Raw genomic sequence first — 23,849 nt, forward strand, 5'->3', positions numbered from 1 at the left:
AAAAGAACAAAGCAGGAGGCATCACAATCCCTGACTTCAAAATATACTACAAAGCTACAGTAATCAAAACAGCATGGTACTGGGGCCAGCTCCATGGCCTAGTGGTTAGGTTTGGCACATTCTGCTTTGGTGGCCTGGATTCAGTTTCTGGGCATGGACCTAAACCATTCATCAGCAGCAATGTTGTGGCAGCAACCCACATACAAAAAATAGAGGAAGATTGGCAATAGATGTTAGGTCAAGGTGAATCTTCCTCAGCAAAAAATAAAAATAAAAAAATAAAGAATATAATTTAGTTTACAACCACAAAAAAAGAATAAAATACCTAGGAATAAGCTTAACCAAGGAGGTGAAAGACCTGCACACTGAAAACTATAAGACATTGTTGAAAGAAATCAAAGAAGGCACAAAGAAATGGAAAGATATTCTGCGCTCATGTATTGGAAGAATTAACATAGTTAAAATGTTCATATTACCTAAAGCAACCCACAGATTCAGTGCTCTCCCTACCAAAATCCCAATGACATTTTCCATGGAAATGGAAGAAAAAATCCTAAAATTTATATGAAACAACAAAGACCCCAAAGAGCCAAAGCAATCCTGAGAAAAAAGAACAAAACTGGAGGTATCACACTCCCTGAATTCAAAATATACTACAAAGCAATAGGAATCAAAACAGCATGATACTTGCTGAAAAACAGACTCACAGATCAATAGAACAGAATTGAGAGCCCAAGAATAAACCCACACGTCTATGGACAGCTAATCTTCAACAAAAGAGCCAAGAACAAACAATGGAAAAAGGAAAGTCTCTTTAATAAATGGTGTTGAGAAAATTGTGGACAGCCACGTGCAGAGGAATGAAAGTAGGCCATTATCTTACACCATACACAAAAATTAACTCAAAGTGGATTAAAGACTCAAATGTAAGTCTTGAAACCATAAAACTCCTAGAAGAAAACACAGGCAGTATACTCTTTGACATTAGTCTTAGCAGTATCTTTTAGAATACCATGTCTTCTAGATATTTGATGCTTTTAATTAAACCTGGCACATGAGAAGATTACAGAGACTTCTGATAAGAGAGAAGGCCAGAGCTGTCTTAAAGCGAAAAGAACATATGACCTGACATGCAAGAGATAAAATTACATACTATCTGTGAGCCACTGGCTTTCACAGTCCGCCATGATGTTGATTTCACCCATCACTTAGATGATATCAGATACATTTCTATACAATACAATGGATTATTGGAAGTCTGACTTGACAGGTTTATAAAAACTCGGGGCAGGTGTGGGAGAGGCCAGGTCACTTCACTTTCAAGCAGGTTCTTCCCCTTAGCAATTTTACCATCTGTCTTCACTCTGAACTTGATGATCTTCTAGTCTCTTAGGGCTTCTTTTGCACATTGGGTACTTAACATGCCACTATGTACAATTCAGATACTTCTTACTTTATACAGCGCCCACAGGCAAACATGTTTGATGAAGCACTTGTTTCTTGTTTGAAAATAAGAAGTGTTTGTTTGTCTGTTCTGAACAGGTATGCATGAAAGGCACTTGCATGTGGAAAAATCTCTCTTGGGAAATAAACATTCTACCTTAGCTCTGAATCTCCTCCCCACTTCTTTCTCCCTGCTCCAAGACCACAAGCCAGGGCTCTGTGTTTTCTGGTAGTGAAAGGGCAGGAAATTCATAAAGATGGGGTCTGCTATGAATTAGGCACCATCCACACATTTATCTCTCTTCAGTTTCACCTATATATGGTTATTACTGTTAAAAGGCAAAGAAGGAAACTGAGAGTCAAGGAGTTCAAACTGAGCAGTGATTTGAGTTCAAGTTCACAGGATTCCAAACCCTGTTTTTTTTAACTACTTCACACTCTTGGGTGTTGGAAAGATGTGTGTGGCAGGGACATTTCTGGTTCTCTTCCAGATCTATATAATGTAGAGAATCTGTATCTCAAATAGTCAAGTATAAGGTATTGGACGTTGCTTTCTGAGAATCACAGGAAATATCAAGATAAATTTAAAGTAGGTGAAATGGTCTATTTGCCTATTCTAAAAAACAATGAGCAGTCAGTGCAAGCACCTAGCAAAAGAACCTATGAGGACTGGGTGAGGTTTAATCCAAATATACAACTAGATCCCACAATTTAGCTTCTTTTCACTTGTCCTTGAGTTTTACTAGGAGATTAAAGTATCCATGGAAATATTTGTGGTGTGCAGTTCAGAATTATAATTATAATTTTGATTAAGTGTCTATTTCTGTCATGAGCTTTGCTGACTACTCTGCACATGTAAGCTGGAAAATAGAGTTTCTAAACTTGCATTGAGTTGGAGAGAGGAGTGGGAGTTCTCTGTGTCGGATCTAAGAGTTTTGCTTGGGGGCTCTGTCATAACAGCCAATTCTAGACTCAGGCGGTGTCCCATGGGATTTGGTCCGGATCGTGGTTCACCTTCTGGCAGATGAAACCCCAGTTCCCAGGGTCTCCTGTCTCCTCCTTTCAGATCTCATATCACGGGAAATGCCTAAAGAATAGCTGGGTTTACTCATCCCCTCCTCTTAATATCAGAGGAAGCAAAAGACATGGAAGTTCAAGGAAACACCATCTTCTTGACAAAACATTATTGCTATTGTGTTAAATGACACAATACTCCTTTGCCCTTTACTGAGTTAGGGAAATTTGGGGAGAAAAATAATACAAACTGTGGGGATTGGGGTGAGGGAGTGGGATTGGTGTCAATAATTTTTTCTGGCTACTTGTTAGACATCCAAGAAGACAGGGATTTAGCTGTAACGTAATGGTATAGATTCTGTTGTTATTACCGTTATTGGTATTTTCAAGGTGCGGCTGGTAAGACCTTGGACATGAAAAGGTCCTGAGTCTCTCTAACAAGGCAGAAAGCGGGTCAGGTTACCAAACTTGGAACTAAGTGCGTGACCATCCAGTTAGGATTGGTCCCAGGTATCACAGCGAAAAGCAGGGAATTTGGGCCTTAGTTTGGCAGGTCATTCTGTAACTGGCAAAGAATTTACAAATATGTTCATGAAGAAACCAATCTCCACCTCCCACATGCCCATGTGTTTGAAGTGTATGCCAGGGAAACTATTTCAATTATTGGGGATTTCAGAACAGATAGGCAGCTAGAGGAATGAGGGGAGTAGACAGCCGTGGGAAACAACAGGGAGGTAGACGGAGCTGGGGGTCCATCCCCTGCTGACCTGTATCCCTTCTCAACAGTGTGGCAGTCACACACTTTGTCTACGTATCAGACCTGATTGGGTTCTGAGAGTAACACTTATGAAGATAAGACACAGGTGTTAAAGCTTCCTTTTGAGAGAAACGCAATTTTTCTAAAAGAATTTCAACACTGACCACAAGAGAGGCAGGAAATGGCACTAGACTGAGAATCTGAAATGAGGTAGGGTGTAGCCCTACCTCTGTGGTTAACTAGCTTTGGACTCGCCATCTCCGGGCCCCAGCTTCCTCATTTGAAGCGGAGACATTGATATGTGATGTCATATATATGTCCTAAGCACGCTTCCTGTCCCAACAGCCTATGAACCGATGATTAAGAGCATTAAAGAATCTGTTGTGGTTGCTCAAGCGTGAAAGGAGTTGAGGGTTAGTAATAGAGAAAGTTTTCTTACAGGTCCCTTCGGACTCGGTGACATTATGAGATCCCAGCAAGTACAGTAGTAGCTGGTTTCATCAGACTTAACAACATTATTGATGATCAGGTAAAAGCTCTGTTATCTTTCTTATCTGTCTGTAAGAAGGGGTTGGGCTTAAGCCATAAATGACTCGTTTCAGGGGCTCCCCTTCTTTTGGTTCGTATCAGTGAACAATGGCATTCTCTAGGGGAACCCCAGACAGCTTGCAACTTGTGTGTATTGTTCTGGCGGATGTTCTGGTAAAAGAGAGTTCATCCTGAGATAGTCTTATTCTGGTGTCTCCATCTGAAAAAAGAAGTCAGAGACACTTGAAAAGATTGACTCTGGACACAACACCAATGAAAAGACAAGAAAGGAGAAAAGTCAACCTACAAACCCGAACGAAAGACACAAGGAAAATCCATGGGGTTGGCATTGCCAGTGGCTAGTCAGAATGGAAACTCCAAGGGGTCATGAATCAGAACCAGAGATTCAGTGGCAGCCCTTGTTCTGTGGAGTCAGGGATGGGGCAGGGAGGTTTCCTTTAGAACCAATGAGAGTTCTCAGTAAGATCTGTCACAGTTATTTTATTTTTTAATTGAGATCATGATAGTTTATAACATTGTGAAATTTCAGTTGTCTTTTTTGTCTCTATTTCATTATTTCCACCTTGATTTTTATTATTTCCTTCCTTCTACTGATACAGGACTTCACTTGTTCCTCTTTTTCTAGATCCTTCAGGTGTAATGATAGAGTATTTATTTGAGAATTTTCTTGCCATAAATTTTCTCTTATTACTGCTTTTGCTTCATCCCATAGATTTTGGTATGTTGTGTTTCAGTTTAATTTGTCTTTAGGTATTTTTTTTATTTCTACTTTGATTCCCTCATTGATTCAATAGTTATTCAGTAGCATGTTGTTTAGTCTCCACATATGTGACTTTCCCAGCTTTCTTATTGCAGTCAATTTCTAATTTCATGCCATTGTGGTCAGAAAACATACTTGATATGATTTCAAATTTTAGTTTAAAGAAGCAATCTATTATTTCATAGAAGATAGAATTCTATGAATTTCTTCTTTTACTCCAGGAAAAGTAATTTCATCATAGAAATTATTTTTTCATTTGGCATTGCTGGGTAAAGAATCATATTGCCAAATGTTAAAAGTGGCTTTATTAAAAATGGAGAACTTTGTTCACATTTCTCAAGTATATTTTTGTTAGCATATTTGCATTTCAGTTACTGAAGAGTTTCTTCCTTTCATAAATACATTCCCAAATTGCTAACAAAGCAGGTCTGGTGTTTGTGAGAACAAAAACACCTTTCCTTTGATGCAATCACTCAGCAGTCTCAACACAATTGAACACCTGGAAATAAAAAAAAATTCTCATTCTCTGAACGCTTTTCCCAGTAATTTAGAAAAGTAGTTGGTTGACCTGTTGGGCCTGATCTCTTCTTTTTGTGCTCTTATTCTGTCCTTTTTCCATCAGTGCTTTTCAATGATTAGTGCCTTGCTGGAAAATAGACATTTAAGTCAATTTATCTGAGGGAAAATTATAAAATATCAAATGCCACAAAACGTACATTCAAGGACTTCCAAAGGAATCCAGAAGTAAAATTGCCAGCCCACAGTCTTTTCACTGATAGTTACATCATGAAGCTTAGAAGGAGGTTGTTTTTGTAGAAGCTGTAACCAGGGTGATAGATCACATTGGATCAAGAGGTTTGGAGAAGGGATCAAGCTCACAGTAACTCCCTCTGGTAAGTAACTTTTTTCCTATTTGTATCCTAGTAATGAAAAACTGATAGATGCTTTTCAGAAAAAACAATTTAGGATCACCCTTATCCGAGTACCACATACTTGGCCTCAGCATATGAAAAGCAAGTTTGTAGGTACTGATCACTGTATGTGAAAACAGAGTTTCTTTGTAAATGGTTTGTTCACTTCCCTGCTTATAAGCGGATTGAAATTCTGCTCTTAGAATACAGACACAAAAAAATGATAGACTCAGGCTAGAAATTAAGATATTTTGAGGACATGTCTGTAAACCATTGGTATAAGTTATTGGTTCAAGATACTTTTCTTGCAGACTGTATTTTAAGTGAGAGATACTTTTGTTAATTACCAGTTCTCTATATTTTGAGATAAAACATAGTATATGTTTGCAATAACCTGCAAAACCTATATTATGGGTTTTAATCTCATCCCTAATAGCAGTGCAAAAAACTAATTCTTAAAGTAAATGACTATATAACATCAATAAATCTCACTTCTTATTACTCTAGCTTCTTAGAGGTAGGCTGAGATCAGTCAAAATTTATGCTATCACATCTCTTGTTGTATTGCCTAAAGATGGGCCAGTTTAAGGGAATTTGTAAGCTCAATAAGCCGTTTCAGCTCCAAAGCCCGTGAAAAGAGTCTGCATGGTTTTACATCTTCATCTGCTCATTTACTATGTTAGCAAGCATTCAGTGAAGACAGTTTCTATGCTGGATGCTAGCGATAAAACAGTGAACAAGACACAGATAGAACAAGCCCCAACATTCTAAAAGTTTCTAGTCTAGTGGATAAGTGTTCTAACTCCACCCAGGTCATTGGAGGCAGTTCTCTACCTGACCTAGCAAGGAGGACATTAACACAGAGTTAACTAGCTAGAACAATTGTGAGTCCCTAAGTGGTGGGGACATTAGGTCCACTTGGTACTTCTGTATTGAAAGATTTGTAATGAAGTTTAGATATTTTGTTTATTTGATTCTAAAAATAACCAAGAGGAAAAAATGAACAAAAATTGCTAAACCTGTCATTTGGTCAGAGGATGATTAACATCAAGTATCAAAATATTTAACTGGGGCGACCATATTCAAGAATGTCATAGGATAGGTTTATTTTTTTACTAAATTCAGTCCAGTAAATTTGTTCAGTCCTCATTAGCCTAAAAGATGAAATTTTGCCTGAATGAGGGAGAGTACCTCACAAGGACATTCCTACCCTACTAAATCCATTGAAATGAAAGTTTCCAAAGAATTTTCACAAAATTGATAAAACATTGAAAAAATGAAAGAAATTACATATTTTGCTTTCCTTAGTGGTTGTGATCATATGAACAATGAATTTATAACTGGAAAAGCAACTTTCTGGTCCTTTTTTTCCAGCTGACTTTATATTCAATGTAAATTGTAGCAATCACATTGAATAATAGTGACACAGATATAATTCATGAGGGTCCTGAAAAATGTTTTTTAGGAGAGTGTGGTGCAGGGAAAAATATCGACTTTGATTCTGAGCCTAACACTTTTTGTATAGTCATCCTTCAGCAAATAAATTTTGATTCACTGATTATTGCTCTACTAAAATTATAAAAATAATATTGGCCCAGTGTTTAAAAAATAGGAAAATAGGAAAATAAACAAAAAATGAAAATTTTATATTGACACATATCACTGTTTACATTTTGATACATTTCCATCCATTCATTCCATCTATGTAACAACAATCTCAAGTAGATGTTGTGAATATTAAACAAAATTAAATATAAAAATTACCAACATGGTCAGTGATAAAAATGTCAATTCTCCAGAATTCAAATTACCACCATTGGAATTCTTAGGAAATCAGGGGTATAGATAAACGTATTAATCACCATCTAGTGAACAAGGTCACATTAGAACAAACAGTATTTGGAAAAATCTTTCCATTTCTAAGGCTAATTGTTCGCTGCTTGTAAAAATGATTAGAATATAATAAGCATTATGTCAAATAATCTTACCCTGAATTTAAGGTGATATCTCATTTTCCAATGGAAATATATGGAAGTAAAAAAAAGGAGGAGGTTTTGCAACTTGAATGTGTTAATATATAGTGATATAGATAAAAGTCAAATATGCATTTATAATATTTAATTTTTAACTGTATTATAGCTACAGAGTTAAAAATTATATCAATACAAATATCAGTTGAGAAATGTTGCTCTTTTCACTCTCTCATGTCATTAAAAATTTTGTTCAGACTCTTCACCTGCATCTGAAACATCTACCTCAGAGCAACTTTCTAGATCATCTCAAGGGCTGAGTGCCTGACTTGTGATCCCCCTAGGATGATGTAGGGGATATTTTATCTAAAGAGGCAATTATACATTTATAAAACAAAAGGAAATCATTTTTTTGTTTATTCTGTTATTCTATAAATATGCAACATAAGCATAAACTGTAGAGCTTTAGTCCCAAGTAATATTTACCAAATCCATGTTAGATTTCTTTATTTTCTTTCACCAGTGTTAGCCCCCGAACTAGCATTAATTGAGTTCATTTCAGGTATAGATCTTGTCCAAGTAGTATTTTTTGATCACAACAGAGTATTAGAAGAGCATCTTTTAGTATGAGAGGTTGTAGAAGGACTGAAAAATGAGGCAATTTCTGTTTTCTGAGAGATAGCTTGGGGAAAGAAAGCCTCACCTTATGTTCTAGCACTTTCAGTCTCTTTGAATTCTGCATGTTTTGTGTCTGTATCACAGAGCTAGATTTGCAAATATATTCTCCCACCTCTCACGTCACATTCAAGTTAGACCTCACTGATCTGTGATCAGCGATCTTTGATGTTACTATTGTAATTGTTTTGGGGCTCCATGAACAGTGTCCATATACGACTGTGAAGTTAATCAATGAATGTTGTGTGTTCTGACTGCTCCATGACCAACTGAACCCCCATCTCTCTCCATCTCCTTGGGCCTCCCCATTTCCTGAGACGCAATATTGAAATTAGGCCGACTAACAACCCTACAGTGGCATCTAAGTGTTCAAGTGAAAGGAAGAGTTGTACATCTCTCATTTTAAATCAAAAGCTAGACATGATTAAGCTTAGTGAGGAAGGCATGTTGAAAGACAAGATAGGCTGAAAGCTAGGCCTCTTGTGCCAGTTAGCCAAATGTGACTGCAAAGGAAAATTTCTTGAAGGAAATGAAAAGTGCTACTCCAGTGAACACACAAAAGATAAGAAAGCAAAACACCTTAGTGCTGATATGGAGAAAGTTTTAGTGATTTGCGTAGAAGATCAAACAGCCACAAACACTCCTTTAAGCCAAAGCCTAATCCAAAGCAAGGCCCTAACTCTCTTCAATTCTATGAAAGCTGAGAGAGCTAAGGAAGCTGCAGAAGAAAAGTGTGAAGCTAGCAGAGGTGGGGTCATGAGGTTTAAGGAAAGAAGCCATCTCCATAACATAGAAGTGCAAGGGGAAGCAGCAAGTGCTGATGTAGAAGCTGCAGCAAGTTATCCAGAAGATGTAGCTAAGATCATTAATGAAGGCAGCTACACTAAACAAAAGATTTTCAATGTCGATGAAACAGCCTTATGTTAGAAGAAATGCCATCTAAGTCTCTCATAGCTGAAAGGAGAATTCAATGCCTGACTTCAAAGCTTCAAAGGACAGGCTGACTCTCTCATCAGGGGCTAATGCAGCTGATGACTTTACATTGAAGCCAATTCTCACTTACCATTCTGAAAATCCTGGGCCCTTAAGAATTATGCTAAATCTACTCTGCCTGTGCTCCATAAATGGAATAACAAAGCCTGGGTGACAGCACATCTGTTTACAACATGGGTTACTAAATATTTTAAGCCCACTGTTGAGACCTACAGCTCAGAAAAAAAAGATTCCTTTCAAAATATTATTGGTCATTGACAATGCACGTGGACACCCAAGAGCTCTGATGGAGATGTACAATGAGATTCATGTTGTTTCATGCCAGCTAACACAATATCCATTCTGTAGACCATGGACCAAGGAGTAATTTTTGCTTTCAAATCTTGTTATTTAAGAAACGCATTTCATAATACTATAGCTGCCTTAGATAGTGATTCCTCTGATGTATCTGGGCAATGTAAATTGAAAGCCTTCTAGAAAGGATTCATCATTCTAGATGCCGTTAAAAACATTCATGATCCATTGAAAGAGGTCAAAATATCAACATTAACAGGAGTTGGAAGAGGTTGATTCCAATCCTTATGGATGAATTTGAGGGGCTCAAGACTTCAGTAGAGGAAGTAACTGCAGATACATGGAAATAGCGAGAGAACTAGAATTAGAAGTGGAGCCTGAAGATGTGACTGAATTGCTGCAATCTCATGATAAAACCTTAATGGAGTTACTTCTTATGGATAAGCAAAGAAAGTGGTTTCTTGAGTTGGAATCTCCTCCTGGTGAAGATGCTGTGAAGATTGTTAAAATAACAACACAGGACTTAGCACATTATGTAAACTTAGTTGATAAAGCAGTGGCAGGGTTTGAGAGGACTGATTCTAATTTTGAAAGAAGTTCTACTCTGGGTAAAATCCTATCAAACAGCATCACATGCTACAGAGAAATTTTTCATGAAAGGAAGAGTCAATCAATGCAGCAAACTTTGTTGTCTTATTTTAAGAAATTTCTATAGCCACCACAACCTTCAGCAACCACGACCCTAATCAATCAGCAGCCATCAACGCTGAGGCAAGAGCCTCCACCAAGAAAAAGATTATGACTTGCTGAAGGCTCAGATGATGGTTAGCATTATTGAGCAATAAAGTATTTTTTAATTAATGTATGTACATTGTTTTGTTTAGACATAATTCTATTGCAAACTTAACAGACCACAGCGTAGTGTAAACATAACTTTTATATGCACTGAGAAACCAATAAAATTGTGTGACTTGCTTTAGTGCAATAACTGCTTTATTGCTGTGTTCTGGAACTGAACCTGCAATGTCTCTGAGGTATGCCTGCAGAGTCAGACCATGAAATAGAAATAGAAGACCAGACCACTAAGGAAAGCAGAATAAAAAAGATCTGTGATTATCTAGCAAGAAGCTCACAGTAAAGTTTTATGCTCAAAGGTAGGAGCAAAAATGTAGTGGAATTAATAGTTTTCATTACCTGATGAAATGAAGCACATCAAATTTTCAAATAGTATATGTTTTTCCCACTATAAAATTAGAAAAGGACTTCAATGCATGAGTCCTTTAGGAGATAAGTGAAGTAAAAGAGTGGACATTGCCTTTAACATCCATTTTGTAAAATGGAAGAAATGGTCTTTCAGCAAACCCATTTTATCCCACCACTACATCAATGCTATGGGCATCATAACATTGATTGTCATCCATAGATGGTGACCTTCAGCAGTGTGGTCAGGCAGGTGACATTTAGTGATCTCACATGACAGTAGGAGGATTTGAGGACAGGCATCCTGCCGTCTCCCTAGTCCTTCTGACTTGAAGGCCCACTGCCAGGGGTTTCAAGTTGAACTTTCCGCGTAAGCCGCAAAGATGTCAGTTTGAAGCTGAAATTCTCGTGAAAACTAGCACTGCAAAGAGATCGTGCTATTGATTAGGGAAAAGAGCCATTTGTTCAGACAACACAAGTGAAGCAATTCCATGTACTGACTGCATGTTATTAGGCTTTAGCCAATGTTCCCTTTGATTTTCTTAACACTGTTAATGCAGTGGATAAGACAAAACAATGATTGCCTATTAATTGGGTTGTGAAAGACACATTTCCTGTGATTATGGCTTTGAGAATTTCAGGCATATTAGAGCAAAGTGGAATGCAAATGAAGGAAAAAGTCTTCACGCTTAATTGCCCTGGATCTAATTGCATCCCCAAAATACTAAATTCCTATTGGTAAGGGCAAAGTTGGGTCCCTTGAGATCAAAATATCATGTTGGTGCATGCAATCATCACAAATAAATTGTTAATAATAATGATAATGACAATAATGACCATAATAATAACTATAATCTTTATTTCCATAGCATTTTTAATCAAATCACTTTTCAGATCTTGTTTCATTTGGGTCTCACCTCAGCTCTGGTAGGGATGTTGAATTGATTTACATCATTGTTTTCAAACAAATAAGGCGCCAATGCCTTTCATTTACTTCATTTCTCAGCCACAGAACTTGTGAGGAAAATGCACCAGGACCAGAACCCTGGTCTCTTGAGTCTCAGGGCCAACGTACTTCCCTAGAATTTGAAGAACTGAGAACCTAAATTAGTCTAAAGTTTTGATACAAGTTGATCACTGTGGAATTATTACACAAAACTCCTCAGTGATGGAACAAAACCTGTCATCACAGGCAGGTATCAGAAGAGTGGAATTTTTCACGGTAATAGAGGGAAGGCAAGAAGCAATTAAATTGCAGCAATAGTTAGGAATGTTTAGGAAAAACAGGAACGTGATGGGGATTGGGTGTAGAAATCTTAGGAGAGATTTTAAAACAGATTCTTATAGTATAGGACAGCATAGACAACATTGTGCAAATATTGTATTAGTATTTGGCTTTGTGTACATGTGGACTTACATAAAGGAGTCAAGTATAACATATGTAATTATTATGAAAGTATTTGGCCCACGGACAAAGTTTATTATCACAGGTGAGTTTTGTGAGTCGACACATTTCCTTTCTAATGGTGAGAGGGTCTTGTCAAAAAGCCTGGGCTTTGGAGTCAGGCTGACCTGGCTCCACCACTGACATCCTGCTTATGTGAACTTGGACGATTATCTCTGGCCTCAGTTTCCTAATCCATAAATTGGTATGACAGTATATATCCAGCAGAGGTTGTATGAGAATTGAATGAAATAGTGTGAATAAAGAACTTGGTACATTGTGTAACACATAATAGGTGCTAGATACATGTTCCCCCAGCTCGAATGTAAAGGGAGACTTGTATCCAGTATGGAGAGTTGTTTGCAGCCAATGACACTGACAGAGTAGCAACTCTCCAGAGGATTCAGTTGTACTTTTAACTGCTCAAATGGAAAGAGATTTTTGAAAATTTGTTTGTTCATGAATGTTAGATGCCTTGAAATGGGGAAGTTAAAAGTCATATCCCATCTTAGCATGTGGAGAAAGAACAAAGACCAAAGTTTAATCCAAGCTCTGCCACTTCACAGCTGTGACTCTGGGCAAGTTACATAACCTCCTAGACCTCTTTTCCCATTGAAAATAAGAACAATAAATACCTCACAGTCTATTGTGGATGAAAGACCATGGTAAGCACTAATTCAATGGCAGCATTTCTTCCTTTTGCTATGCAGTAGGTTGTTCCAGAACAATGTTTGTGTTTCTCTAATGATTCTTTTTAATTGCTGTTCCATCTTCCCCCACAGATAGAAGACTTCCTGCAGATATTTCCCCCAAGCCCACTATTTTTCTTCCTTCAATTGCTGAAATAAGAGGGCAGAACGCTGGAACATATCTGTGTCTCCTTGAGAATTTTTTCCCAGATGTTATCAATGTATATTGGAAAGAAAAGAATGGCAATACAATTCTGGAATCCCAGCAGGGAGAAACCATGAAGACTAAAGACACGTACACGAAATTCAGCTGGCTGACCGTGACTGGAAGGTCAATGGATAAAGAACACAAATGTATCGTCCAACATGAGAAGAATAGAGGAGGGGTTGACCAAGAGATTCTCTTTCCTTCAGTGAATGAAGGTATGTGTATATAAATAAAACCTCCCAGAACACTTTTTTTCAAAGGGATACCCCACCATTTCAGTCAAGTATTAATGAAAAACAAACAAATATAAATCTTTCTTAAATGTTGTTCCATTTATTGGTAGCATAAATTTCCCTCTATTTCCCCATAGAATTAAAATAGTGTAGGCTTTGAAACATAAAAAAGAAAAATTCACTTAAACTTTCTCAGCCTGAGATTCATCGTCCAAAATATTAAGGTCACAATGATGTTTTTTAGGGTAGTTGTATAGATTAAATGAAACCAGATACATGAAAACACCTAGCCACCTAGCACACAAGAAATGCTCAAAAAGAGATTCCACTTCTGACGATCTTACCTGATCAGGAAATAAGAACAATTATACGTCTTTCAGGAATGTTCGCCTCAGCAAGCAGAGTCACTCTCACTTTCATCTTGCTATGCTCAGACTATAACCCAAAAAATATTAGGTCCAAACAGTGTTCACTTGAGGGAGCCAGATGGCAGCTCAACAAAAGAATCAAATAATTTGGCCACTGCAGTTTGATTATGGTCTTGGGTTTTCCAGGTTTGTATTTCATCTACCACCGTCAGCTGAAATTTCGTAAGTTAAGATTGAATGAGGCTACTGTGTACACTCATACTTCCATTCTACATAATGAATGTGTTTCTTGCCATTGGTTAATGCAGCTCAGCAAACACTTACTATAGTACTGGCCTGTGCTAGGCTTGGACGGGACGTGTGGATGAGCACACTGGAATGAATTAATGTCCCAAGGAGGATTCACTATTGTAAGAGAATACATTCTTTTCCTAATCACCCAGGGTTACTCATGATTCTGGCATGATGTCCCAAAGGAGTCCCTTTGATGCAGATGCTGTACATATTTAGACGGTGTGGGCAGAGGGCTGAATGTGCCTTGGTCTCTGCAGTGGTCTGGCAACTCTCTAGACTTGCGACTTAAAGTCCTGAATGTGAACACAACAGACCAAAGACCCCAGAGCACCTATAAATAAGAAGGAATCAGCTTGTACTTTTCCCTGTGGTTAACAAGACATTTTGAAGCAGTGGGGAACAAGCACACAACAAAATGTGGAAAGACCTTTGCTGTGCACCAGGCCAAATATCTGTAGTCAGTCTTTATCTTCTCGGATCCTTAGTTTCATCAGTGACCAAATCAAGTTCCAACAATTGCCTTGGCTTTCTCCTGGGGCTGTGATGAAGATCAAATGAAATAATGTCAGAGAAAACATTTGCTTTTGAAAACACAACATGGATGACGTTTTTTATGTATTTATTGTATATTTTTTTAGTGAGGAAGATTAGTCCTGAGCTAACATCTGTTGCCAATCTTCCTCTTTTTGCTGACAAAGATTGTTGCTAAGCTAACATCTTGTGTCCTTCTTCCTCTGTTTTGTATGTGGCACGCTGCCACAGCATGGCTTGATGAGCAGTGCACAGGTCCACACTCAGGATCCCAACATGCAAACCCAGGGCCACCGAAATGGAGCATGTGAACTTAACCACTATGCCGTGGGGCCAGCCCCTATTTATTGTATTTTTTAATATCTTTTCCTAAAACTCACTAATGTAAGAAAAAAACAACAGCCCCAATTTACTATTTCTACAGCTAAGAAACAGAGGGGAAGCAATATATGCAAAGCACAATATTAATGTGACCATTGGGCTGAAGTGTCCTATTAGGTTTTGATTTTTCTTCTGCTCATGGAAAAATAACTAGTATAGTAATTTCCATGGTGATGATTATCACAGAGAAGTTCCAGTTCATAACGTGTTTTATTTGGCACCAAATTTCTCAAACAAATGTTTCCCATGGGCTAATCAGGTAACAAAACTAAATGAGGACATTTCTATTAATGTCATTCTACAGCAAATTTCTAATGTTGTTTCTTGGAAGTTTTTGTTTTTGAAAAAAGCTAAGAATATAACTTGGAAGCACCAATCAATGAAAGGATTTTGAAGAAGGTAAAACTAGTCTGGTCCAAGATGTTGACCGACCTTGGTTGAGAAAGGAAACTTAGGATACATACGCAGATTTTATCAAAAATTGTCACCTTATTGTTTTAACCTCAATCAATGCATAGTAGTAAAAGATTTTGGTTTATCTTTTAATGAATAAGTCATTGTTAAGGAAAGAAAGGGAGTTTTAAGACACATTAAAGTCAGTTCTTGAAGATATTTTAACATCTAAAAGTGATCATGCTAACACTTTCATTCTTGGAATTTATTCCAAATCTTATACCTCAAATCCAGTTTTAGAGCCAAGAAAAAAAAGATCTAATTGAGTGCATAAAATTGCATACCAGAACCATATCCACGTGGACAAGAACACATCTAGTAGAAAAAGGATAAACTAAAACAATGTTTTCAACTCTGTTTTCTTCCATCCAACAGTACCGTCTTTAAAAAAATTTTTATCATTGTATATTTGCCTTTTTTTTTTCACATTGTAGATAAGTCTCACCTTAGGTTGTATATATTCAGAGAAGTCTAAACGTGACTTGGCCTATCTTTCTATGTTTGGAGAGAATTGCACTGAAATGCTAAGCTAAAATAAAAAGGTCATTTGCTAAGAATATTTAACATGCCTGGAAGAGAAGATGTGTTTGTTGCCCACAATGGTGGAATTGTGTCGTTTCTCTATACATTATTTTCAATTTCTGTGGATTATTTTTACAAAGTAATTTCCACATCTCTGTCTCATTGAATAAACCACAACTATCCTTTGAATGCTGGCTCTGCCATCACTGGTATGACTCTCCACAAGTTACTTATTTTCCCAACCTTATTTCCTCTTTTGTAGCAAAGAGTCCTCCAAAATACAACTCACGTCAGTGTGACTGGAGCATTAAAGGAAATAATGCCAGTGAAGCATTTAACACAGTGCCTGGCACAGTAATAATCACTCAATAGCTCTTAGCTTTTATTCATATTGTTGTCATGTCCAGAAACACCACAGTTCCCAAAAATCATGTGTATGAGTTGGAGATATTGGGACATGCATACTTTCGAAAGTTCTCCCTGATTCCTTTGTTCTCATAAGAAATTTACCCAAACCAGACTCCTTCAAATGTGAGAGTCTGTCATGGATTCTAAGATTTGATAAATTGATTTTGGTGGAATCTCTTCATGTCAGCAGCGTGTGCTGAAGACTGTAGAGTAGCCACATTTTTTGTTTAGTTTTCCATGTGACAAGTATTTCTCCAACTCCTCCTTTGTGGCAGATACTGTGCTAGGAGCTGTGAATACAAAGGAAAAACAGGCAGTCTTGGATAATACCGGTCCGTTGTGATCAAGAAGAAAAAAATGTATTCTTCATGAAGGTTAACATCTTCATGTGAAGAAACACAATACCTGAATTAGATTTGGTGAATTACGTAGAATCAGATGAACTATCCCTGCATTGGAGGGCTCATATTTTTAAGGACAGTCTCTCTGTCAATGGATTATGTGTGTGTATGTGAGTGTGTGTGTGTATGTGCATACACACATACTCATGTAAACACATACCCACACTGTCAAGCATAGGTCATGGACAATTGACTAATACTTTCTTTAATTTCTTCTAGTTATCACTGCTATTGTTTCTTCAACAACCTCACCAACAGAGCAAAATGGTAAGATTTTTAACATGCTTGCCTTCACGTCATGCCATGGTATTATTTCCCCATCCCGATAAGATTACCATTTGAACTACCCTGGTTCATAGTAGACAAGACTAATTATTCCAGGAATGGTAGGGCACATATTTTCAGTGAGTATCTCTGCTGTCTCTGTGTTGGCAGATTATACACACACACACAGACACACCCATACCTATATATCAATTGTCAACTAATAGGCATGAACAATTGACTCATACTTGCTCTCCTTTCTTCTAGAGGTCCCTGCTATTAAATCTATAGAAGATTATCTAAAAGATGAAAGCCACATAGTTTTTGTATACGTCTGCCTCTATGTCACGCTATAGCATATTTTCCTCTGGATAAACTTACCTTGTGAACTTCCCTGCATCAAGATAGAAAAAATGGAATGGCGGGATGTTGCAGAATAAACTGAGTGACATTTTAAGTCAATCCATCATTTCCTAGGAGTGATCTTAACACAGTAAACGCTGGTTTGGGGTGAGATGACTGTAAATTAGAGGGTGCAGCGAGGGGCTCTGAATTATTTCAGCAATGGATTTCATTCATTTGTGCAGATTTGTTTCTAATGACTGAGGAATACGTGATAGCAAGGTGCTTCTAGATTTTTTTTAAGTCTTTGTTTCTTGCTGGTAGCTATTAACATGAACTGACACGTACTGAGAGCTTCCTGTGCAGAAGGCATTCTGCCAGTGTTGCATGCATTGTCATGTTTAATTCTCATAATACTCCTAGGAGGTGGTACAATATTATTTTCCCACTTTATAGATGAGGACATGGAGCTGAAATTAATTACATCCCTTGCACCATGCCACACAGCTAGATGTGCGGTTTCAACTCAGCCATCTGAATCAAGAGTTCACACACTTACTCACTCAGTTCTCTCTTCTTCCTTTACAATGCGGTCCTAGAACAAGAAACCCCAAAACCAAGGCCCCTGAGACACGATGGACACACGGTGGGGGGTGAGTAAGTGCATGGGCTTCATAGTATCGCAGACGGACTTGAACCCCAGTTCTTTTAATGATTAGTTGCATCAATATAGGAAAATTACTTACATTTTCTGAGCAATATTTTCCTCATCTCCCAACCAGGAATAATTACACCTAATAGGTTATTGAAGAGATAAGGTCCCCTGCGTGGAATGTCTAGCATAGGGTATCTCATTTAGCTGGCACACAATCAGTGCTAGTTTCTGCCCCCTTCTCCCTACATATGTACCAAGAACGTGACTAGAAGCATGGGCTCTAGCTCTGCTGATCTTGCCTCCATTTCTGATATCTTGGACGTTCAGGACCTCAGTGGACACCTTACCTGACTAAGGGCAAGGAGTCGTGAGAACATCACCTTTGAGATCCATTTTTACAACAACTGCTAATAATTCTGTAGTTCTGACTCGTGAAGATAAAACATGTGTAAGGGAAATTTTCTCAGGAAGAGACTCACCCTTGTGGTCCGCTGAATAGCTAGGCTGGCTCACCATCATTGTTGTTAATTAAACAAATATAAATCTTTCTTAGATGTTGTCCCATTGATTGGTAGCATAAATGTCCCTCTATTGCCCCATATAATTAAAATATTGTAGGCTTTGGAACATAAAAAAGAAAAAGAAAAATTTACTTACACCTTCTCAGCCTGAGAGTCATCCTCCAAAATACTAAGGTTACAGTGATGTTTTTTGGGATAGTTGTATGGATTAAATGAAACCAGATACATGAAAACACCTAGCCACCTAGCACACAAGAAATGCTCAAAAAGAGATTCCACTTCTGACGATCTTACCTGATCAGGAAATAAGAACAATTATACGTCTTTCAGGAATGTTCGCCTCAACAAGCAGAGTCACTCTCACTTTCATCTTGCTATGCTCAGAGTATAACCCAAAAAATGTTATTAGGTGACCAAATGGTGTTCACTTGAGGGAGCTAGATGGCAGCTCAACAAAAGATCAAATAATTTGGCCGCTGCAGTTTGACTGTGGTCTTTGGGTTTCAAGATTTATAGTTTATATACCACTGTAAGGTAAAATTTCATAATTAGAGATTGAGTGAGCCTAATGTGTACACACATACTTCCATTCTTCAAAATGAATGTACTACTTGCCATTGATAAATGAAGCTCAACAAACATTTACTAGAGTACTGGCCTGTGCCAGGCCTGGAAAGGATGTGTGGATGAGCACACCGGGATGAATTACTGTCCCAAGGAGGATGCACTGTTGTAAGAGAGTACATTCTTTTCCTAATCACACAGGGTCTCTCGTGATTCAGGCACGATGTCCCAAAAGAGTCCCTTTGATGCAGATGCTGCGCATATTTAGACAGTGTGGGCAGAGGGCTGACTGTGCCTGGGTCCTGGCAGAGGCCTTCTAACTCTCTAGACTCGGGACTTAAAGTTCTGAATGAACACAACAGACCAAAGGCCCCAGTAGCACCTATAAATAAGAAGGAATCAGTTTGTATTTTTTCCCTGTGGTTCACAAACCCTTCTGAAGCAGTGGGGAACAAGCCCAGAAGAAAATATGTGAAGACCTTTTCTGTGCACCAGTCCCAATTTCTGAAGTCAGTCCTTATCTTCTCGGACCCTAAGTTTCATCAGTGATCAAATTAGGCTCCAACACTTGCCTTGGCTTTCTCCTGGGGCTGTGATGAAGATCAAATGCAATAGTGTCAGTGAAAACACTTGCTTTTGAAAACATAACATGGTTGTCTTTATTTATGCATTTGTTGTATTTTTCAATATCCTTTCCTCAAACTAACTAAAATAAGATTTAAAAAGCAGCCCTAATTTACTGTTTCTACAGCTAAGAAACAGAGAGGAAGCAAATACGCAAAGCACAAGTTTAATATAACCACTGGGCTGAAGTGTCCTATTAAGTTTTGATTTTTCTAGTGATCAGGGAAAAATAAGCCGTACAACAAGTTCCACAGTGATGATTAGCATAGTGAAATTCTAGTTCATACTGTGTTTTACTTGGCACATAATTTCTGAAACAAATGTCTTCCGTGGGCTCTCAAGGCGACAAAGCTAATGAGGAAATTTCTGTTAAGGTCATTCTATAGCAAATTTTTAATGCTGTTTCTTGGAAGTTTCTGTTTGTTGGTTTTTATTTTGATAAAAGCTAAGAATAGAACATGGAAGCACAAATCAATGAAGTGATTTTGAAGACACATAAAACTAATCTGGTCCAAGTTTTTGACCAACCTTAATCGAGAGAGAGAACTTAGGAGACGTACACAGAATTTATTATGAAATATTGTTACTTTATTGTTTTTACCTCAATGGATGCATGGTCATAAGAGAGTGTTATTTATCTTTTAATGAATAAGTCACTGTAAGGAAAAGAAAAAGACTCTTAGGACGTGTTAAAGTCAGTTCTTGAAGATATTTTAACACCGAAACACAATTCTGCTAACATTTCATTTTTGGAATTTATTCCAAATCTTATACCTCAAACCCAGCTTTAGAGCCAACAAAAAAAAAGATCCAATTGAGTGTATAAAATTGCATGCCAGAACCATATCCATATGAACAAGAACACATCTAGTAGAAAAGGGGTAAACCAAACAATCAATTCTACTCTATTTTCCTCCATCCAATAGTAAATTATTATTTTTCTTTTCAGGTGAGGAAAATTGGCCCTGAGCTAACACCTGTTGCCAATCTTCCTCTTTTTGTTTGAGGAAGATTTGCTCTGAGCTAACATCTGTGCCAATCTTACTCTCTTTTGCATGTGGGTTGTTGCCACAGCATGGCTTGATGAGTGGTATAGGTCCACGCCCAGGATCCAAACCCAGGCTGCAGAAGCAGAGTGTGCCGAACTTAACCACTACACAACTGGGCCAGCCCCAACAACAGTCGATTATTTTTTGAAAAATTTTATCTTTGTACGTTTGCCGTCTTTTCCTTTTTACATTGTAGATAAGTGTCACCTCAGGTTGTACGTATTCGGGGAAGTAGAAAAGTGACTTGGCCTATCTTTCCATGTTGGGAGAGAATTGCACTGAAATGCTGAGCTATAATAAAAAGGTCATTTGCTGAGAGTATTTAACATGTCTGGATGAGAAGACATGTTTATTGTCCACAATGGTGGAATTATGTCGTTTCTCTATAGATTATTTTCAATTTCTGTGGATTATTTTTACAAAGTAATTTCCACATCTCTGTCTCATTGAATCCACCACAACTATCCTTTGAATGCTGGCTCTGCCATCACTGGTATGACTCTCCACAAGTTACTTATTCTCCCTACCTTATTTCCTCTTTTGTAGCAAGGACTCCTGCAAACTACAACTCACATCAGTGTGACTGGAGCATTAAAGGAGATAATGCATGTGGAGCCTTTAACACAGTGCCAGGCACAGTGATAATCACTCAATAGCTCTTAGCTTTTATTCATATTGTTGTCATGTCCACAAAGACCGCGACTCCAGAAAGTCATGTGTACGAGTCGGGGATATTGGGATATGCATGCTTTGGAAAGTTCTGCCTGATTCCTTTGTTCTCATAGGAAATTTGCCTAAACCAGACTCCTTCAAATGTGAGAGTCTGTCGTGGATTCTAAGATTTGATGAATTGATTTTGGTGGCATCTCTTCATGTCAGCAACGTGTGCTGAAGACTGTAGAGGAGTCAATTTTCTGTTTATTTTTCCATGTGACAAGTATTTCTCCAACACCTCCTTTGTGGCAGACACTGTGCTAGGAGCTGTGAATACAGAAGGAAAACCAGAGAGTCTTGGATATTACCGTCGTGTTGTGATCAAGAAGAAAAAAATGTATCCTTCATGAAGGTCAACATCTTCATGTGCAGAAACACAATACCCGAATTAGATCTAGTGAATTACATAGAATCAGGTGAACTATTCCTAGAATCGTAGGGCTCATATTTTTAAGGACAGTCTCTCTGTCAGCGGATTGTGTGTGTGTGAGTGTGTGTGTGTATGTGCATACACACATACTCATGTACACACATATCCACACTGTCGAGCGATGGGCGTGGGTAATTGACTAATCTTGCTACCATTTCTTCTAGTTGTCACCTCAATTGTCACTACTATTGATTCTACAACAGCTTATCCAACAGATGAAAGCAGTAAGTTATTATCTATGTTCCCTCTCTGTCAGGCTGTAGGCTTTTTTCCTCCTGATTCTCTTAACTTTTGAACTTCTTAGGCTTAAAATACTAAAGACTAATTATTCCTGTAATTGTGGGCCTCATATTACTCATATATTTAGTGAGTGTCTCTCCTTTCTGTCAGCAGATTACATATATCTATATTCCTATATATGTATATATATATATACACTCTGTCAAATAATAGGCATGGACAATTGACTAATACTTGCTCTCATTTCTTCTAGCTGTCACTGCCTCTGATTCTTCAACAGCCTCCCCAACAGAGCAACGTAGTAAGATTTTTAATATGTTTGCCTTCGCATCATGCCATGGCATTTTTCCCCCTCCTGTTCAAATTACCTTTTGAACTTCCCTGGTTTATAGTAGACAGGACCACCTGTTCCTGGAATGGTGGGGCTCTTATTTTTAGTGAGTATCTCTGCTGTGTCTCTTCTGGCAGATTATATATATGTTTGTGTGTTTGTATATATATTTATACACACAGATACATATACATATGTATCAACTGTCAAATAATAGGCATGAACAATTAACTAATACTTGCTCTCATTTCTTCCAGAGGTCACTGCCATTAATTCTACAAAAGCTTGTCTGAGAGATGAAAGCTGTAAGTTTTTGCATATGTTTGCCTTCATGTCAAGCTATAGCACTTTTTTCCTCTGGATAACCTTGACTTTTGTACTTCCCTGCTTTAAGGTAGAAAAACTAGAATGGCTTGATGTTGCAGAATAGACTGAGTGATTCTTTAAATCAATCCATCATTTCCTAGGAGTCATCTTAACACAGTAAATGCTGGTTTGGGGTGAAATGACTGTAAATTAGAGGGTGCAGTGATAGGCTCTGAATTATTTCAACGATGGACTTTATTCATTTGTGCGTGTTTCTAATGACTGAGGAATACATGATATTAAGGTGCTTCTAGATTTTAAGTCTTTGCTCCTTGTTAGTAGCTAATAACATGAGCTGGCACATAGTGAGAGCTTACAGAAGACGTTCTGCTGGCTTTTGCATGTATTTTCTTGTTTAGTTCTCATAATACTCCTAGGATGTGGTACAATATTTTCGCCCATTTTATAGATGAGGACCATGAGCTGAAATTAACTAAGTCCCTTGCACCATGCCAAACAGCTAGATACAGGGTTTCAACCTGGCCGTCTAAATCAAGAGTTCATACACTTACTTACTCAGTTCTCTCTTTTTCCTCTAAGATGTAGTCCTAGAGCCCGAAACCCCAAAGCCAAGGCCCTGAGACACGATGAACACCTGATTGGGGGGTGGGTAAGTGCATGGGCTTCACAGTATCACAGACTGAACTTGAATCCCAGTTCTTTTAATGATTAGTTACATCAATATAGGAAAATTACTTACATTTTCTGAGCAATACTTCCTTCATCTGCTAACCCAGAATACTTACACCTAACTCAGTTATTGAAGAGGTAATGTCACCTATGTGGAATGGCTAGCATCGGGTACCTCATTTAGCTGGCACAGAATCAGCACCAGCTTCTGGCCCTTTTTCCCTACATATGTACACAGAAAGTGACTAGAAGCATCGGCTCTAGCCCTGGTCATCTTTCCTCCTTTTCCAACCAATGGGACTCTGGACCTCAGCTAGAAACTTACGTGACCAAGGGCAAGGAGTTATGAGCACATCATCTCTGAGATCCCTTTCCACAACAGGTGATAATGATTCTGGAGTTCTGACTCTTGAAGATAAAACATGTAAAATGTTAATTTCCACAGGAAGAGACTCACTCTCGTAGTTCATTGACTAGCCAGTCTAGCTCACCATCATTATCGGTACTTATTTCTTGACATCATATATTTCTTGCCAAACTTCAAAGGATATTAAGTGCAATTATCCTCTAACATCATAGTCACAGTGAGGGACATTTATGAAGGACTGGTGAGTGAGCCAT

The 23,849-nt window shown here is 38.0% G+C and overlaps 1 protein-coding gene across 1 annotated transcript in view; it reads left to right on the forward strand.

Annotated features, from left to right (window-relative positions):
* LOC131392818 (uncharacterized) overlaps nt 1-23,849 on the forward strand; it is a 40,027-nt gene that overhangs the window by 14,761 nt on the left and 1,417 nt on the right. The window contains 6 exon segments of the mRNA XM_058523004.1: nt 5,379-5,416; nt 12,793-13,122; nt 16,718-16,765; nt 21,826-21,885; nt 22,155-22,202; nt 22,490-22,537. Coding sequence (XP_058378987.1) covers nt 5,379-5,416; nt 12,793-13,122; nt 16,718-16,765; nt 21,826-21,885; nt 22,155-22,202; nt 22,490-22,537 — 572 coding nt within the window.

Source organism: Diceros bicornis, chromosome 3 (assembly GCF_020826845.1).
Source record: "Diceros bicornis minor isolate mBicDic1 chromosome 3, mDicBic1.mat.cur, whole genome shotgun sequence".
NCBI lineage: Eukaryota > Metazoa > Chordata > Mammalia > Perissodactyla > Rhinocerotidae > Diceros > Diceros bicornis.